The sequence below is a fragment of the Pongo abelii genome, chromosome 3 (assembly GCF_028885655.2).
Source record: "Pongo abelii isolate AG06213 chromosome 3, NHGRI_mPonAbe1-v2.0_pri, whole genome shotgun sequence".
Taxonomy (NCBI): Eukaryota; Metazoa; Chordata; class Mammalia; order Primates; family Hominidae; genus Pongo; species Pongo abelii.
Genome location: NC_071988.2, coordinates 6,012,737 through 6,032,215, shown reverse-complemented (window position 1 = coordinate 6,032,215; position 19,479 = coordinate 6,012,737). Strand labels below are relative to the sequence as shown.

The window sequence follows — 19,479 nt, the reverse complement described above, 5'->3', positions numbered from 1 at the left end:
TCCCTATGTTGCCCAGGCTGGTCTTGAACTCCTGGGCTCAAGACATCCTCCCGCCTCGGCCTCCCAAACTGCAGGGTACAGGCCTGAGCCACCATGCCCAGCCAAAATGGTGTTTTCTTTGTGACACTGAAGGGGAGTAAATTGATAATTTGTAGATTGATAAGTAATTTAGAGCTTTTAAAGGAATTCAGAATGCAGATTTTCTTTTAACAAGTGATAAGTTAATTCAGGTAAATTATTTGAGCAAAATCCAAAGAAGCTGCTGAGTTATAGTCGGAAAGAAAATATGGGTAGTGCAGGTTCAAACTGGGAAAGGATCTTATTTCTTCTTTGGACCAAAGTTGCTGAGAAATGAGCCTAGCCTTTGACTTACAGTTAAGCTGGGGAAATGACAGGGGCAGCTGAAATCAACTGTGAAAAGATGAAGAGTATAAAAACCTATGAGTAATGCAAGACCCTTCTCCTGTAGCTTGTTGAATTTGCGTGTAATTCATACTAGCTGAGTATGTTGTGTGATGTGACGAACTTAGTATGAGGTAGAAACGGTGCAAGGGAATGGTTGTGGCTTATAAAGATCTTTGATTCTTTAGGTTATTGCTTTGGGAAAATGCTTTCCTTTGCCTGGCTGTCATAGGCAGGATTTTTATTTTCAACGCCAATAAAGCCTATTTGTACTTTCTTGCTCTTTCCTTCTCATTTTATTTAAAAAAAAAAAAAAAGATTGTTGGATTGCTTTTTCCTAACAATGATTTTTAAAAATCTTACCAAATTAAAATTAGCTGAGGAAGTGAATGTGCCACGCATAACCAGATGCTCAGTAATTACTTACGGAATGAATGAGGAGAGTCTTCAAGTCCCAGTCCCTGCTCCAGAGCTGTTTTTGTGCATCAATCTATAGATCCCTTAAACCAGGTGTCCCCGACCCCCGGGCCATGGACGGGTACCGGTACATGGCCTGTTAGGAGCGGGGCTGCACAGCAGGAGGTGAACAGCGAGCAAGCTTTACCACCTGAGCTCCACCTCTTGTCAGATCCGTTGTGGCATTAGATTCTCGTAGGAGCACGAACCCTGTTGTGGACTGAGCATGCGAGGGATCTAGGGTGAACGCTCCTTGTGAGAATCTAATGCCTGAGGTGGAAGTTTCATCCCAAACCCCATGCCTACCTGCTGGGTCTGTGGAACAATTGTCTTCCATGAAACCAGTCCCTGGTGCCAAAAACACTGGGGACCACTGCCTTAAACCAGCTCACTGGCCTCTTGGGGAGCCAGTGAAAAGAACCCTCTTTAACTATTGCCTGCTGCAATAAAAAGAATCAATGTGTGATAGTTTATGAATGGTAGGCCATCTGTGTGTCCCCTGGGTTTCTTTTTATAATCTGTCTATTGGCTTCAATGGAAAGAAAGGAGCAAAGAGGACCTACATCGAAAATTATAATGCAAAATTTTATTTTGTGTTTTTGTCATGAATGTTTGCATATAAGTATGCTCATTTCTTGAGGATGATCGTGTTTGTGGTACTGCGTGCTATGCTTTCCCATCCAGTCCAAATGCCCTCTTAAAAGCACTTCTCAGTACAGCTCTTTAGACAGTCACTACTAATTGGTCACAATCAAAAACCACAGTTCAAGTTTATAATCTAGTAGATTAAAATGTGAATGGCAATTAAAAGACAATAATATAGGTTATATTATTATATTAGATATGAGAGTAGGTAGGAAGTAGTGGTGATGTTATGCATTACATGTGAGATGAATTATTTTCTCATTATGTGTGTGACTATTATGTGTGTATGTGACACATGTGACCATGAGTGTATGTGACTATTATAGTTACAATGTGAACTGTTTCTATAAAAGCATCCATAGTTATCAGACTGTTCACTGGTGTCATGGTTTAAGGAGAATGGCTTACTTCTCTGGCTCCACTTACATACTTGTGATACTACACCGTGCCTCCACTTTATCCTTGTAACAAGTTGTACCCCACATTATGGCACTTCTCTTGGCCTGCTCAGCTCATTATTTTATGAGAGACATTGCCAAAACAGAAGGGCAATTCAGTTGTGTCAGAATTTAATTTTATACATTGATTAAAATTTGGCTGTCCCCGTGTAAAAGTTGGCAGAGCAGTTGGTGAATATTTCTCCAGGGAATCATGACCTTTGATGGGCTTTATTGGTTGTTAGGTCCCAGCTGAAAACTGCCTTGGCTAATTCCCTTTCATTTACATATGCAAATGACATGCAAGTCTCTGGGTGTTTGTTTTCGATAAAATGTTTTGCATATGCTTTGATTGCAGTTAGTAATGGGGTCTGTAAAGAGGAATGGTATTGTGAATCAGTCATAGGCAATTCAGCCCTCCTCCAGATGCATATTTTTTAGGTGATTATTTTCCTGAACTGTCTGTTTCATTCCAGTTATCAGTGGACCTGGCATATACCTGGTATTTGTTAAATATATGCAAACCACTCTTCATTTCCCCCTTTAAAAAAAAAAACTACTTACATTTGTTTTATTTTTATTGAGCCACTTAAAACTGAATCAAAGCTAGTACTTTATCTCCCACTTTGAGGGTGGTTAGAAGATTAGAAACTTAATGAGGCCCTGTTTGAGGAGTAAATAAAGTTAAAATGCAGTAACTCTTACATAATACCATTCTTTTGGGGTGTTAATTTTGAAGGTAACAGCACTGCAGCTTACCTTGGGGAGCTGCCCAGTCCTATTGTTATTTAAAGAGCCTTAGAGGACTTACACCCTAAGTAGAGTAGAGTCTTAACATTCACTTGCTTATATTCTCACATTGAGCTAAGTCTACCAGTAAAATTCTTTTTGCCAGTTAAAGTACAGAGTACATCTTAGTATTTTGTATATGCATTATTTATATGCTGTACAGGGTTACATGTACAAAAAACCATGTAAAGTATGTCACAGCAGTGTTTACCTTCAAGGTTAATTTTGACCATATACAATTGGCCCTTCATACCCATGAGTTCTACATCTGTGGAGGTAACCAACAGTGGATCAAAAATATTTGGAAAAAAATGGATGATTGTGTCTATGCTGAACACGTATAGACTTTTTTCCTGGCATTCCCTAAAAAATACAGTATAACAACTACACCCATAGCATTTACATTGTATTAGGTATTACATGTCATTTAGAAATAATTTAAAACATACAGGAGGATGTGTGTAGGTTATATGCAAATATTATGCCATTTTATATAAGGAACTTGAACATCCACAAATTTTGGTATCCTCAGGGGGTCCTGGAACCGACCCAATATAGGGATGACTATATACTGTGTCTTGACACATGGACTGTTGAACCCAACCTTTTCTGGGTAATACTAAGAGCGTCAATACAATGATAACATTTATTGAGCACTGAAAATACGTGAGGTGCCTGTCTGAATACATGATGTACATTGCAAGAAGTGATGCTGTGCTCTCTCTACAGACCAGAACCCCCTGAGAAGAAACCAGTGATTACTAAAGCTGAGAGTGCTCACAGTTGTTGTGTGATCACAGCCAGTCCTGCCTGAGGAAGCCTAAGTCCTGTGTCTTTGGGTATATAGATGGCAGTGGAGCTGGAGCATTTGAGGAAACACGGGCCATGCTAGGGACTTGGGCTTTTCCCCCTGAGCAGCTGTGAAGTGTTAGGGTTTGGAGAGGAGTAGTGCAACCTGACTTACTTGCCAATCAGATGCTGATCAGACCGTACTGGTTGCTGCACTGAGACTAACTAAACAGGGTGAGTGAGCTGTGCTGGAGGGACAGAGGGCAGATTGTGAACACCCAGTGAAGATGCAGTTGCAGGGGTCCAGAAGGCAGATGGCTGGGGGATTCTGCATTTGTTTTCGAAGATGGAACTGTCAGGATTAGATGTGGGGTAGAGATAAGGGGAGGAGACAAGGAAGACAGCCAAGGGTTTTGATCTGAGCAACTGCAAGAATGTAATTCCTGGCCCGGCACAGTGGCTCATGCCTGTAATCCCAGCACTTTGGGAGGCAGGCAGGTCACTTGAGGTCAGGAGTTCGAGATCAGCCTGGCCAACATGGCAGAAACCTGTCTCTACTAAAAATAGAAAAATTAACCGGACATGGTGGCGCCCACCCATAATCCCAGCTACCTAGGAGGCTGAGACAGGAGAATCACTTGAACCCAGGAGTCGGAGGTTGCCGTGAGCTGAGATCGTGCCACTGCACTGCAGCCTGGGCAACAGAGCAAGACTCCATCTCAAACAAACAAAGAAAAAATTAGCCGGGTGTGGTGGTGCATGCCTGCAGTCCCAGCTACTCAGAAGGCTGAGGTGGGAGAATTGCTTGAACCAGATGGTGGAGCCAAGATCATGCCACTGCACTCCAGCCCAGGTGACAGAGCGAGACTCGGTCTCCAAAAAAAAAAAAAAGTAATTTCTGTTTACTAAGGAAAAGGAACATAAGGAAGGAACATCTTTGTGGTATGAATAAGGATTAACATATGAGATGCCTCCTAGGAGACAGCTAAGTGGAGATTTTTGAACAGGCAGCTGAATAAACTGAATATGCATGTCTAGGGTTGGTGGGGTAGAGTGGTTTATGAGGACCAGGCAAGAAATAGACCATTTTCTTTTTGTTTATCTAGTCCAAATCTTCTGATCTCTTTTTAGAAAAGGTAGAAAATTGGGATTTTTCAACAGGAAGTTTTCTGATCTTTCAAATGTTGAAAAGTGAGAATATGAGAGCAGACACAGAAGTGGAAGGGGCTGCTGTAAAAATTTGAGAATGAGGCACTATAAAATAGACATGCATGGGGTTAGGGGCTGGGGTATGAAAACAGATTGAGAGTTTGAGGACCAGAAAGGGCCAAATCACGGCCCAGTGAATCCCTGTGTGTCCACTGAAGTTGAAGAGGCCAGGTGTTGGGCACAGCTGGAGACCCATGTATGCTTTCCTCATAACTTTGCTTGTCATCCCTCTCAGGTCACCACCATACCCCGCTTGGTGTTTGTCTTTCCCATGCTTATTTTCGTGTGTTTACTAAATACTGTTTGAAGGTGTACACAAATACACACAGCATGATTTTGCATGTTCTTAAACTTTCTATAAATTATACCATACTCTATATATTTTTGTAACTTATTTTAGTTAAAAATTTTAAAATTTTATCTATATTGATAACATGATCTTATAATGTCTTCATTCTTCATTCCTAAATAGTTGTCCATTGTGAACTATGTAACACTGTTTATTCTCCTGGTAATGGGCCTTTCAATTGCTTCTCATTTTGGGCTATTATAAAGAATGTAGAAAGGAACATTCTTTTTTTTTTTTTTTTTAAGATGGAGTCTCACTCTGTGCCAGGCTGGAGTGCAGTGGCGTGATCTCAGTCAGCTCACTGCAGCCTCTGACTCCCGGGTTCAAGCGATTCTCTGCCTCAGCCTCCTGAGTAGCTGGGACTACAGGTGCACGCCACCACGCCCAGCTAATTTTTGTATTCTTAGTAGAGACGGGGTTTCACCATGTTGGCCAGGATGGTCTCGATCTCTTGACCTCATGATCCGCCCACCTCGGCCTCCCAAAGTGCTGAGATTACAGGCGTGAGCCACCGTGCTTGGCCGAAAGGAACATTCTTACATGCTTATCCTTGTGCGTATGTACAGTACGTTTTCTTGCATGTATACTTAGGCATCAGATTCCTTGACTGAAATCAGTGTTTTTTTGTAACTGTCACAGCCTTATAGACTGGAGTATTTGATGAAAGCTATGGACCTAACCAGAATGTTATACTTAAACTTTTCTTATATGAATTACTTTGTTACATGCCCATTAGTGGCCTCCTTAAGAGTTCATCCTTCCTAGATTAAAAATAACTGGTCTAAGTTCTGACTGTTCTTCTTAATTGAACCACGAAGTGAAACAAATAGTATCCAGACATTCAGCTCATAGCTTTCTGAGCTTCTGTAGCCAAATATCCTTCAGGAAGTTTACTGGTTAGATATCTAAAGGGAAAAGAAACTGCCATCTCCATGTGAAAGTAAGAAACAGGACTTTTTTGCATATAATAAAAAATAGGGTTTGCCTGAGTGTGATGGCTCATGCCTGTAATCCCAGCACTTTGGGAGGCTGAGGCGGGTGGGTCGCTTGAGCCTGGCAGTTTGAAACCAGTTTGAGATGGGGTTTTGCAGAAACCACGTCTCTGCAAAAAAAAAAAAAAAAAAAGAAAGCCAGGTGTGGTGGCACACGCCTGAGTCCCCAGCTACTTGGGAGGCTGAGAAGGTGGGAGCAACATGTGAGTCCTGGAGGTCAAGGATATGGTGAGCTGTGATCGTACCACTGCATTCCAGCCTGGGTGACAGAGCAAGATCCTATCTCAAAAATTAAAAAAAAAAAAAAAAAAAAAAATCGAGGAGGAGTTTGCCTAAATCAGTAAGGTGCTATAATGAACTAAGAAAATTGAAGGACTTAATTCAAGTTGAAGTATTTTCCTCTTTTTGTAAAATGATGAAATGGAGGCTCAGAAGTTAAATAACTTGTCCAGCTTCACACAGCACAGCAGGTCTCATAAGTCCAGGTCATGTTCCCTTTATGTTACATCACCCTGCTAAAGAGCAGGGTTACCTTTTTCTAAGCCTCGATTGATCACGTTATTTAATTATTATAACAGTTTGATATCCTCTATTTTTTGTTGAAAACTTTAACCTTCTTTTTTTTCCAGCATTCTAAAGAGTACATAATCTGTGCCCTAGATCATGTTTGAAGATATTTATCCATTGGATACTTCTCTCCTACTCTGTATCATTTTCTAGAGAGCAAATGTGCATGAGAGCTGCAGACAGGCCAATTTTTGTAGACCATTCCGTGTTCAAGGATAGGAATCACAGCTCTCATACAGGGGCCTTGGCAGAAATGGCTTTTTATTTAGAGGAGTTTTTTTTCACTTTGTATTGCTTCTCTGGCTATTGAAGGCATGAGTTTGTGAACCCTGGCACATATTCTCAGTCTTCTCACTTGGTGCTCTTTTGCTTATTTGCTTAACATTAATTTAGTTCTAAATTTTAAAGGGGTTTTTAAAACTCCCAGTCATTAAACTATGGAATTGATCCTTTGCTTTCCAGTAAAATGATTACTATGATCACCAGTAGTCATTCTATCAGTATCTAGTGGGGTTTCCTACCACTAATCTTCCAACTCTGCTTTAAAACTAAAGACTAAGATCTGAAAAACTGTAAAAGAGCTCCATGTGCAGGGCTGGGCTGAAAATAGGAGTGTTTGAAAGCCTGTGCTTCAGTTATTGCTGCATGACTAAGTACCCCAAAACTTAGTGGTTTGAAACAACTATTTGCGCACAATTCTGTGAGTTAGCTAGGGCTCAGCTGGGAGGTTCTTCTGCTGTTCTTGCTTGGGGTCTATGATGGCAGGTGGAGCTGAAACACCCAGGATTGCTTTCCTCATGTGACTGGTGCTTCAGCAAGCGTGGCTGGGAGCTGTGACCTTTCCCCACATGGCAGATGGAGAAGACTCAGAAGGTAGCATTCCAGGAGGGCATCTGTCACACTCGGCAACATCTTATTGTGAAACCCAGTCACTGTGGGAGGGGCCCAACCTAGGGGCAAGTGCTGGGAGGCACAATTCATTGGGGGCACCAGAATAACAGCCTTTCCTCTGACAGTTACTTTCTGGAGAGATTGAGTAGACAGGTTCTGGACTTTGGGATACTAGGCGTCCCTGAGGAAAAGCATGAGACACCATAATGAAAATTGGGGACTGAGTGATTCCCCCTTCCGTTTCTGGTGCCTGACTGACAAATAGGTTTATCTTCCAAAGATAGAAGTGTGGAAGATTTCTCAACGAGGAAGAGGTTGTTGTAAAGAAGAAACATTTGAGGGACAAGATGAGCCTTTAAAAATTACAACCATGATAATAGAAATGAAAAACTCAATAGATGGTTTGGAAGGCAGCTCTGGAAATCTTCCAGAAAGTAGAACAAAAAGATGAAGAAATGGTAAACAGGAGACAAAAGAAATTAGGGGACCAGTACAGGAAATTCAGTAACCAGCTATTAGGAAATGTGTCCATAATACTAGCACCCTTTTTCAGATGTAGAAACTGAGGCTTTGATAGGTAAATGATTTATGTAGGGTCATGTGGTTAACCCTGGGGTGAAATTTAGAACCAGATCTCTTTGACTCCATTGAGCCATGTGCAAATGGAACAGGCATTTAACACTGAGTATCATGTAGGTTAGTGATCACACTATGGCAGCACCTGTCCGGCATTTAGGGAATATCCAGTCTAAATGAACCCTCCATAAAAGAGAAACCTGTAAGATGATTAATATGGCACAGAAACCTTTGAGTATGGAGAGCAGAGATGAGGCAGAATAAGTCAAATTGCCTTTCTTTTACTTTACACTTAATAACGAAGGTCCAAGTTGAGAAGGATGTGAAGTATGCAGAAGATGGAGAAATACTGGAAATGTTGTAGGGATGGGAAATGATAGGAATTTGTCAGGGAACAAATAAGACCCTCATGAAGTAATAGGACACCAGTTGCTGTGTTTGACCGAGGCTCAGTCTCCATCATCATTTAACTCTTCAACCCCACCCCACAGCCAGGAGCAGAGAGTGTAGCAGTAGCAAGAACCTAGCGTTGGTCAGAGAGAGAAGGAGCAGGCCATGAAGTCCAGGGAGAATCCAGAGGGGTTTTGGTGGTATGCATTAGGTTAATTATCTTTTTATTCCTCCAACCTCAAAATCAAATCATCGCAGAAATTAAAGGCATTTTTGAAGTGATGAATCAAAAAACAAGATTGTAGAAAATTAAAGACGTACAAAATCTAGAAATGACACCAACATTTAAGTGACTAAGGTGACAGGGACTCTGGATGCCTCACATGTGTCATGTTAGCTTTTTTTGCTGAATCTTGGGAGGGAAGTGGTGGCATTCTTGGGTCCAGAAAGAGGAAGTGGCACACATGTCCTTTGCTGCCCAGTGAATGTAGCAGGGCAAGAATTCAGACCCAGGCCAGCATGACTCCAAGCCCCAAACCCAAATACATTCCACTGAGTCCTCTTCTCAGAGAAATTAGAGTGATTATCATGTGAATCTCAGGAGGACAGGGGTCCTCATAACCATTTGTTCACTGGGTGCATGAATGAGCCAGTGAGTGGTAAACTAGTGGCTGGCTGGCCGTGCATTCTGAGGGTTGCTCACTGAGCGTGTCCTGGAACTTGCCAGTGTCTGTATGTGGCTCGCCACTTTGCAGGTTTAGAGTACTATAATTTGAATTTTCGAGTGCTCTTAATGGTTTGCAGAGTGTTCTCCATGTGTTGGGTACTGGAAGATGGGGGATATTATCCATTTTACAGTTAGGAAAAGCACTTCATGACTTAAGTGGTAGAATGGTGGCATTTTTTCACCTACAGCTTGTGCTCCCTTAGAGCTGTTATTAAGATATCACTTAATCTTTCTTTGTTTTTTAAGATACTGTAGGCTCTCAAAATATTATTGAATGGCCTTATGGATATGCTATGCTACTGAAATTTTATTATTAATATTTTCTAATGGTTTATATAATTGGGAAAGTGAATAAAAATTTCTCATTAAAGCTGTAAATTAACACTTTGGAACACCTGCCAGGAGACAACAAAGGGTGATGACAGCTTCTCCTGTGCCTCTATGCTTCCCAGCTTGCTGTGATGGTGACCCAGGGTTCTCATGATTTTTTATTTTTTATTTTTTATTTTTTTTATGTTTTTGAGACCGAGTCTCGCTCTGTTGCCCAGGCTGGAGTGCAATGACACGATCTCAGCTCACTGCAACCTCCACCTCCTGGGTTCAAGCAGTTCTCCTGCCTCAGCCTCCCAAGTAGCTAGGATTACAGGTGCCTGCCACCACGCCCAGCTAATTTTTTTGTATCTTTAGTAGAAACGGGGTTTCACCATGTTCGCCAGGCTAGTCTTGAACTCCTGACCTCAAGTGATCCACCCACCTTGGCCTCCCAAAGTGCTGGGATTACAGGTGTGAGCCGCTGTGCCCAGCCGATTTTTAAAAAAAATATATAAGATGCTACAGGTAGTCAAGAACAGAAAAACCTGGTTGGTAGAGCTTGCTTTTACACAGAGAGTAAGGAGTAAGCTCTTATTTTGCTGTTTAAACATGAGAGCAAAAAAAATATATGTTTATATATGACAGCAAATATATATATATCACTCATATATAGTATACATATTTACTCATATATTAATAAAAATATGTGTGTATATGTAATTAATTTCTAAGACAAAGCGTGAAAAAATATGTAGTCACTAGGTTGTAATGACCATTCTGATTAAATGGGACCCCATTTTAGAGTATTGGAAGACGTTTAATAAGTGATCCCTAGAGGTTCAGTGTTCTGCATTGGGAGACTAGCCCTAGGTTTAAAAACCTAGTGACATAGGCTTGCTGTACAGAACAGTATGCAGTGTGTCAGCTGACACTGGTGTTGGTTTCACGATCCGAAGGAAATGGAATATAATTGCCGTCCTTGTCACACCTTGAGCATTATGGTAAGCAGGTGCTTTCTGGTGCAACTGTTTGTGGTTGAACAGTGTTTATGACTAATATCTGCCATGGTTTTTAAGAGTGTTTTTAAAGGAAAGGGCAACTCTTGTCTGGCCTATTTTTCTATCTTCCTATTAAAAGCTGTGGTATGACGTGGACAGAATGTAACTCTAGATGTTTACAATTAACTGTTTTCATTGTAATCTGTTTCTTGCTACTCAAACTGTGTAACTGTGGGATTTCTTATTTAGGATATCTATAATATTTGTGCTGAGTCATTTTGAGTTAAGTGAATGGGGTGAAGTTCTATTTTTAGCCCGTCAAGGCCTAGTGAGGGCACTGGCTTAGCAGAACTCTCCGTCACGCGCATCTGTTTGAGTTATGCCCACCAATAAAGACTTGATTCCAGTTTAAATAGGACTTTGGTCACTGAATAAATCTAAAGTTTCTGAGAAATACGTTGACTTTTTTTGTCCACTGTAAAAAAAATTTTTTCTTCCTGTGAGAAATTGAGACTCTTAAAAGTTAAAGTCTACGTAATGAAAGATTATTTGCTTGTGCCTGTTTTCAACATTCGTTTTTCTTTAAAGGTTGACTCTTACTTTTACCCTCCCAAATCCAGACTCTTCTATGTACTCTCCTTAAATTTTAAACTCCCAAGCTTTGTATAGAAGTCGATAATCTGGTCCAGATGCTGAAAAGAAGACAAAGCTTTCACATGTGCAATATTGGCTTCGTTTTCTGGACTTTTGTTGTTGTTTTAATCATGAGTGTTCATGTTTCTTTAAAACAGAAAAAAAAAATCACCTTGTTTTTTTTTCAGGGTGTGAGCTCCTAGAGAACTAAGATGAGGTTTTGTGATTTTCCTTTGTTTTAAGTCTGGTATAAGATCTCGCTCACATAAATATTTAATACTCTTTTTGATGGTGACTGACTTTTGGTCATATGATGGACATTTAGGCCCTTAAATCTGCCCCACAAGCAAGATGACACACCTTTGGAAAAACAGAAGCTATTCTGGGAGGTACATGAATATGTTCACATTTTATCACTAAGTTTCATTTAATATGCTTTATTAGTAATAAGCAGGTATACCAATTTGTATCTACAAACCTATAATTTTTAAACTGTAGTATTCACATAAATATTGGTAATATATTTATTTTGGAACGTGGATGATTTGTAAAACCTACGTATTAAGACAAAAGTATACAAATACCTGATTTGTACATACCTGGCTGTAACCTAATGTGTCTTTTTGTTGTCATGCAGAGCTCTGGTATCGAGACTTTAGTGGAGGAGCTCTGCTCCAGACTGAAAGACCTTCAGAGTAAGCAAGGTGAGGTCAAAAGCACTGCACGCACATGCCAGGATTACATCCCTGAGGAATCTGGATTAGGGAAAATCTTAGAATTGATCAGAAAAGAAAACAACCAGAACAAAGTCTTTGTGTCCAGTGTGTGTCACTAGGCCAGCCTCATGCTCCATCTGCAGCTCTGTTAGTGGCTTCTGTGTCAGTCCCAGCAGTCACTCATAGAGATTCCTGCAACCAAGGGAGGGACTTAGTCCACAGGTGCCCTCAGAGATAGGAAACACTTCATGGTTTTCTGTTTTTTGGGTTTTTTGTTATTGTTGTTGGCTTCAAGTTGAAGCTCAGAGATCAGGAACAATATTGTCTCTTTCCTTTCCCCATCCTTGCCCCTCTGTTAATATCCTCCTGTTGATGTTAAGACTGCTATTGAGACATTAAATTAAGATGTTAAGACATGAGTTACTTCAGGTTTGGAAGGGACTTCTGTTTTGACTCAGCTTTTTTGGAAACACAGACTTGGCAAGCTTATTTAGTTTTTTCGATATATGAATCCTCCTCATACTTTTTCTAACTTTTCTGCAATCCCTAAGAATGAGACCTTCATATTGAGGGTAAGGATCCTTGTTTCCTTGCCCTCTTCATGGTCATTTTGCTGCCCACCAAGCCTTGAGCCTGCCTCTTCAGGGCCCAGTTTATCTGTAACCTAAGGCATATCCTAGGCTAAACTAAAGGTATAGCCCTTTTTCCTGTTTTAATTCAAATAGCCCTTGCTCACCTACATGTTAAGTAATAGAGCAAATTGTAATAAAGAATATTCTTTACAGATTAGTTTTAGTCAAGATGAGTCAATGTAAAGTCTATGAGTATAGAGTTTTGTGAGAAAATATTTTTGGAATCTAAACAGATGTTCTGTCCTTCTGGTCTAATTAGTAAGTACACAGGGGACTTCAGTCTCTTAATTAAGTGCCTCTAGAGCACTGTATCAGTGACGAGATGAACAACTCTCACCTCTTGGCCTGATGCTAATGTGGTTTAATCGGAGAACTCCCTCTGGCACACTGAAAAAATAGATTTTTATTAAAAAGATCGGTATCGAGTTTGCCTTTTAAGCACCAAAGTCTCTATTTCTTTTTAAAATTAGTTGAGAAACTTTGAAATACATGGGCATTTATTAACTAGATATAAGACAAATCTTTCTTAATTTTTGTTTCATAACAGAAGAGAAGATTCACAAAAAGTTAGAGGGGTCTCCCTCTCCAGAGGCAGAATTATCCCCTCCAGCAAAGGATCAAGTGGAAATGTATGTAAGATTGTATTCAGTAATAAAGTGTGCATTTGTTAAAATGAAATGAATAACTGCTACATGGTTTCCGTTTTCTGTTTGTCATCTCGTTTAGTTTCATTATATATAATTTAAGAAACATTTATCGAGTGCTTATATGCTTGACACTGAGAATTCAAAGGTGAAATAAGATGGTTCTGTCCTTGGTGTGCATATTCAATAAATATTTGTGGAACAAATGAGTGAAACACAGGTTATTATTTGCTAAGTCTATGTATGTACTATTACCTTTAATATTCACAACAGCCCTTTGAGACAGCTGTGAGAAATTAGGATTATCAGCCGGGCACAGTGGCTCATGCCAGTAATCCCAACACTTTGGGAAGCCAAGGCAGGTGGATCACCTGAGGTCAGGAGTTCGAGACCAGCCTGGTCAATATGGTGAAACCCTGTCTCAAAAATTAGTTGAGCATGGTGGTACATGCCTGTAATCCCAGCTACTCAGGAGACTGAGGCAGGAGAATTGCTGGAACCTGGGAGGCAGAGGTTGCAGTGAGCTGAGATTGCGCCATTGCACTCCAGCCTAGGCGACAGAGCGAGACTCTGTCTTATAAAAAAACAAAAAACGAAACAAACAAACAAAAAAAAACAAGAAAGAAAGAAAAGAAATGATTATCCATGTTCACAAGCAAGAACACTGAGTTCCCACTGTTTACTGCAAAGGGAACATAGGCAAATCCTTGACCTGCCAAACCTTCCTAAAGATACTTTTATTATTTTCTTTGTAAATAATTAGTCTTAAAATAATCTGCATTATGAACAGACTTCCCTATTATACATTTTATTTTAATCTTTCGAACCTCTGAAACCTAAGAAAAAAATAGCATTTCCTTGGTTTGTATAGACCTCTATTGTCCAGCACAGTAGCTGCAAGCCATGTGTGACTACTGAGCACTTGAAATGGGGCTGGTTCAAACCGTGATATGCTGTCAGTGGACAGTTCTCATTGGATTTCAAAGACTACATATGAAAAAAAAGTAAAGTATTAAACATTTTAAAATATTGATGACATGTTGAAATGATAATATCAGGAGTTTAGTTAAATATATTACTGGAGTGCATTTCACCTATTTCTTATGTTTTTAATGTGCTTGCTAGAACACTTAAAATTACATATGAAGCTCAAAATATATTTCTGTTGGTCAACTCTGACATAGACTGAGAAAGAGAATCAAGTTCAGGCCCTTTGAAAACATGGCCTTTTACCACTTCATGTGTGACCTTGAGCATTGCCTCTGAAACAACAGTCCCCTCAGTAGCCAATGTGACTTTAAATTCTTCCTTTTGCAATCTGTTCTGCTCTGAAATCTTCAGTGGCTCCCAGTTTCCTAGCAAATCAAAAATACTTGCTCATTTTCAAGCCCCCTGAAACCAGCCTCCCTGGCTTTTTCTACACTGCATTTCTAGTGATCACAGCTCTAATTAGTTTTCCATTCTGTGAGCATAACATGTGTGTCTTCGTGTCCTCACACAGGCTCTCAGGCCTCACAGGTAGTACTCACTAAACTTGTGGAATAAATCTGGAATTTCAAGGCTCAGTTGTGGCCCACTTTCATTGTTCTAGGCCTCACTGACATCCTCTTTCTGAATACTTGAATGTGATCATTCCTCCCCTTTCTGAGGGCCTGCTTCAATGCCAGGCAGTATGCTAGCGGTTACTTAAGAAGCTGCTGTTCCGACTCATTTTGCATATTAATTCGTTTACTCCTCACAACTCTGAGAGGTAAATATTACTAGCTCTATTTTGTAGGTGAGGAAACTGAGCTATGGAGAGGTTAAGTAACATGCCTAAGGTCACACAGCTAGTAAAGCAGGGAGAGCCAGGATTTGACCTCAGAGAATGTGGCTTTAGAGCTCATACTCTTGACTGATTGCTACCGAGCTTTTTAACTGCATATATTTTCAACGCTCACAATAACTTTGTGAGGTAAGTCATAGGATCACCATTTTGCAGTTGAGGAAATAGTCTGAAGCAGTAAATAATGTGCTTAAAGTCGCAAGCAATAGTGACTTAGCTGAGATTCAAATTCAGATAATGCTTACTGAAGAGACTGCATTCTTCTACTATTTGTCCTTTTTGACTTCTTAATTAAAATGCAAACTTTGAAGATAAAAACTGTCATGTTACGTATTTTCTTAGTATTCTTACAGTGTGTATCACAGTGCTGAGCAAAATGGTGCATGATGCATGGGACTAATCTTAAGCATGTTTTACTGTATTATAAATTATTGTAAAGTTAATGATTCTTGGATGACGTGAATGTTGACACTACTAAAATGAAATATTCCATTCTTCTGGTTGGTAATGTTGTTTTACTGTATCTAAAAAATCTGCATACTCGTTTTTTGAACTCTTTACTCTGTTTTTCAGGTACTATGAAGCATTTCCACCACTTTCTGAGAAACCAGTTTGCCTGCAAGAAATCATGACTGTGTGGAACAAGTCTAAAGTCTGTTCTTACTCTAGCTCTTCTTCATCATCCACAGCCCCACCAGCTAGCACAGATACTTCCTCTCCTAAGGACTGCAACAGTGAAAGTGAAGTCACCAAGGAAAGAAGCAGTGAAGTACCCACCACTGTGCATGAGAAAATCCAGAGCAAAAGCAAAAACGAGAAGGAAAACAAATTTAGTAATGGCACAACTGAAGAAAAGCCTGCCTTGTACAAAAAGCAAATCCGACATAAACCTGAAGGAAAGATTCGCCCTCGTTCATGGTCTTCTGGCTCCAGTGAAGCAGGCTCAAGTTCCAGTGGGAATCAGGGAGAATTAAAAGCATCCATGAAGTATGTTAAAGTAAGACACAAGGCACGAGAGATTCGAAACAAAAAAGGGCGGAATGGGCAAAGCAGGCTTTCTTTGAAGCATGGTGAAAAGGCTGAAAGAAACATTCATACTGGAAGTAGTAGCAGTAGCAGCAATGGTTCTGTCAAACAGCTGTGCAAGCGGGGTAAGAGACCTTTAAAAGAAATAGGGAGAAAAGATCCTGGGAGCACTGAAGGAAAAGACCTGTACATGGAGAACAGAAATGACACAGAGTATAAAGAGGAGCCCTTGTGGTACACCGAGCCAATTGCTGAATATTTTGTTCCTCTGAGCAGAAAAAGTAAACTAGAGACCACATACCGAAACAGACAAGATACAAGTGATCTGACATCAGAGGCAGTGGAAGAATTGTCTGAATCAGTGCATGGTCTTTGTATCAGCAACAATAATCTTCATAAAACATACCTCGCAGCAGGTACTTTCATTGATGGTCATTTTGTAGAAATGCCTGCAGTTATAAATGAGGATATTGACCTCACTGGGACCTCATTATGTTCTCTACCAGAGGACAATAAATACCTAGATGATATTCATCTGTCAGAATTAACGCACTTCTATGAAGTGGATATTGATCAATCCATGTTGGATCCTGGTGCCTCAGAAACAATGCAAGGAGAAAGTCGGATTTTGAATATGATTCGACAAAAAAGCAAAGAGAACACAGATTTTGAGGCAGAATGTTGCATAGTGTTAGATGGTATGGAGTTGCAAGGGGAACGTGCAATATGGACAGATTCTACCAGCTCCGTAGGTGCTGAGGGCTTATTCCTGCAGGACCTTGGCAATCTGGCTCAGTTTTGGGAGTGCTGTTCATCCAGCTCCGGTGATGCTGATGGGGAGAGTTTTGGAGGAGACTCTCCAGTTAGACTCTCTCCCATCTTAGACAGCACAGTGCTCAATTCACACCTGCTTGCTGGCAATCAAGAGCTCTTTTCAGATATTAATGAAGGATCTGGTATAAACTCTTGTTTTTCAGTGTTTGAAGTGCAATGCAGTAATTCTGTTTTACCATTTTCTTTTGAAACACTCAACTTGGGAAATGAAAATACAGATTCTAGTGCTAATATGCTTGGGAAAACACAGTCTAGATTGCTAATATGGACCAAAAATAGTGCCTTTGAAGAAAATGAACACTGTTCTAATCTTTCAACAAGAACTTGTAGTCCATGGTCCCATTCAGAAGAAACACGTTCAGACAATGAAACATTAAATATTCAGTTTGAAGAATCCACACAGTTTAATGCCGAAGATATTAATTATGTAGTTCCTAGAGTCTCGTCAAGTTATGTAGATGAAGAACTTCTAGATTTTTTGCAAGATGAAACTTGCCAGCAAAACAGTAGAACTTTAGGTGAGATTCCTACATTAGTTTTCAAAAAAACATCTAAACTAGAATCCGTCTGTGGTATTCAGCTAGAACAAAAAACAGAAAACAAAAATTTTGAAACTACACAAGTATGTAATGAAAGTCCACATGGAGATGGCTACAGCTCAGGGGTTATTAAAGACATTTGGACAAAGATGGCAGACACAAATTCTGTGGCTACAGTAGAAATAGAAAGAACTGATGCTGAGTTGTTTTCGGCAGATGTAAATAACTACTGCTGCTGTCTAGATGCTGAAGCTGAACTGGAGACCCTTCAGGAGCCTGATAAGGCTGTGCGGCGGTCAGAGTACCATCTGTGGGAGGGACAGAAAGAGAGCCTGGAGAAAAGAGCATTTGCTTCTAGTGAGCTATCAAACGTGGATGGTGGTGATTATACAACACCCTCTAAACCCTGGGATGTAGCCCAAGATAAAGAAAACACATTCATTCTTGGAGGAGTTTATGGAGAACTCAAAACCTTCAATAGTGATGGGGAATGGGCGGTCGTACCACCTAGTCACACAAAAGGAAGTCTGTTACAGTGTGCAGCTTCTGATGTTGTGACAATAGCTGGTACAGATGTCTTTATGACCCCAGGAAACAGTTTTGCTCCTGGGCACAGGCAGTTATGGAAACCCTTCGTGTCATTTGAACAGAATGATCAGCCGAAGAGTGGGGAAAATGGGTTAAATAAGGGATTTTCTTTTATCTTCCATGAAGACTTACTAGGAGCTTGTGGCAACTTTCAAGTCGAAGATCCTGGACTTGAATACTCATTTTCTTCCTTTGACTTAAGCAATCCATTTTCACAAGTTCTTCATGTAGAATGCTCATTTGAACCTGAAGGGATTGCATCTTTCAGCCCCAGTTTTAAACCGAAATCAATCCTCTGTTCTGATTCAGACAGTGAAGTGTTTCACCCCAGGATATGTGGTGTTGACAGAACACAATACAGGGCTATTCGGATCTCTCCTAGGACTCACTTTCGCCCAATTTCTGCATCCGAACTGTCCCCAGGAGGAGGAAGCGAGTCAGAATTTGAGTCTGAGAAAGATGAAGCAAATATTCCCATTCCTTCTCAAGTTGATATATTCGAAGATCCGCAGGCAGATCTCAAACCTCTGGAAGAAGATGCAGAGAAAGAAGGCCATTACTATGGAAAATCAGAGCTTGAGTCTGGAAAATTCCTTCCCAGGTTAAAAAAATCTGGGATGGAAAAGAGTGCTCAGACATCACTGGATTCCCAGGAGGAATCAACTGGGATTCTGTCAGTAGGAAAGCAAAATCAGTGTTTGGAATGTAGCATGAATGAATCCCTGGAAATAGATTTAGAAAGCTCAGAAGCAAATTGTAAAATAATGGCACAATGCGAGGAAGAAATTAATAATTTTTGTGGTTGCAAAGCAGGTTGTCAGTTTCCTGCTTATGAAGATAATCCAGTTTCTTCGGGACAGCTGGAAGAGGTATGTGTCTGCATGTTGGTATTTGACAAAAGGATTTGATCAGAGTTTAACCCAAGAACAGACATGCCAGTCAATGAAAGATAGGGTTAAATTTTTGGGAAATTAGCTTAAATGTCTTAAAACTTAAGTTGTTCTAATTTTACATGTAAAGACTTAAAATGGATTTGATATTTATAAATTTGAACTAGACAGTAGAGTTTTTCTGGAGAGAAAAAGCTTTTAAAAATCACAGGATGTAAGATTCCTATGTGTTGTCTTAAGATGCATGTTATTGGCCGGGTGCAGTGGCTCATGCCTGTAATCCCAGCACTTTGGGAGGCCGAAGTGGGTGGATCATTTGAGGTCAGGAGTTCAAGACCAGCTTGGCCAACATGGTGAGACCCCGTCTCTACTAAAAATACAAAAATTACCCAGGCGTGGTGGCAGGCACCTGTAATCCCAGCTGCTTGGGAGGCTGAGGCAGGAGAATCACTTGAACCCGAGAGGCGAAGGTTGCAGTGAGCCGAGATCGTGTTCTGCACTCCAGCCTGGGTGACAGGGTGAGACTCCATCTCAAAAATAAATAAATAAATAAATACATACATGTATTGTGCTTAAAGCAAAAACCTAACATGAAAGTGTTCTAACATTCAAAGTTGATGAAT

The 19,479-nt window shown here is 40.3% G+C and overlaps 1 protein-coding gene across 23 annotated transcripts in view; it reads left to right on the top strand.

Moving 5' to 3' along the window:
• Positions 1-19,479, top strand: part of KIAA0232 (KIAA0232 ortholog) — a 99,339-nt gene that overhangs the window by 61,679 nt on the left and 18,181 nt on the right. For all 23 annotated transcript variants that reach the window (XM_024246066.3, XM_024246065.3, XM_063723781.1 and 20 more), the window contains 3 exons: positions 11,800-11,866; positions 13,058-13,139; positions 15,553-18,835. In XM_024246066.3, coding sequence (XP_024101834.2) covers positions 11,800-11,866; positions 13,058-13,139; positions 15,553-18,835 — 3,432 coding nt within the window. The remainder of the gene's footprint in view (positions 1-11,799; positions 11,867-13,057; positions 13,140-15,552; positions 18,836-19,479) is intronic.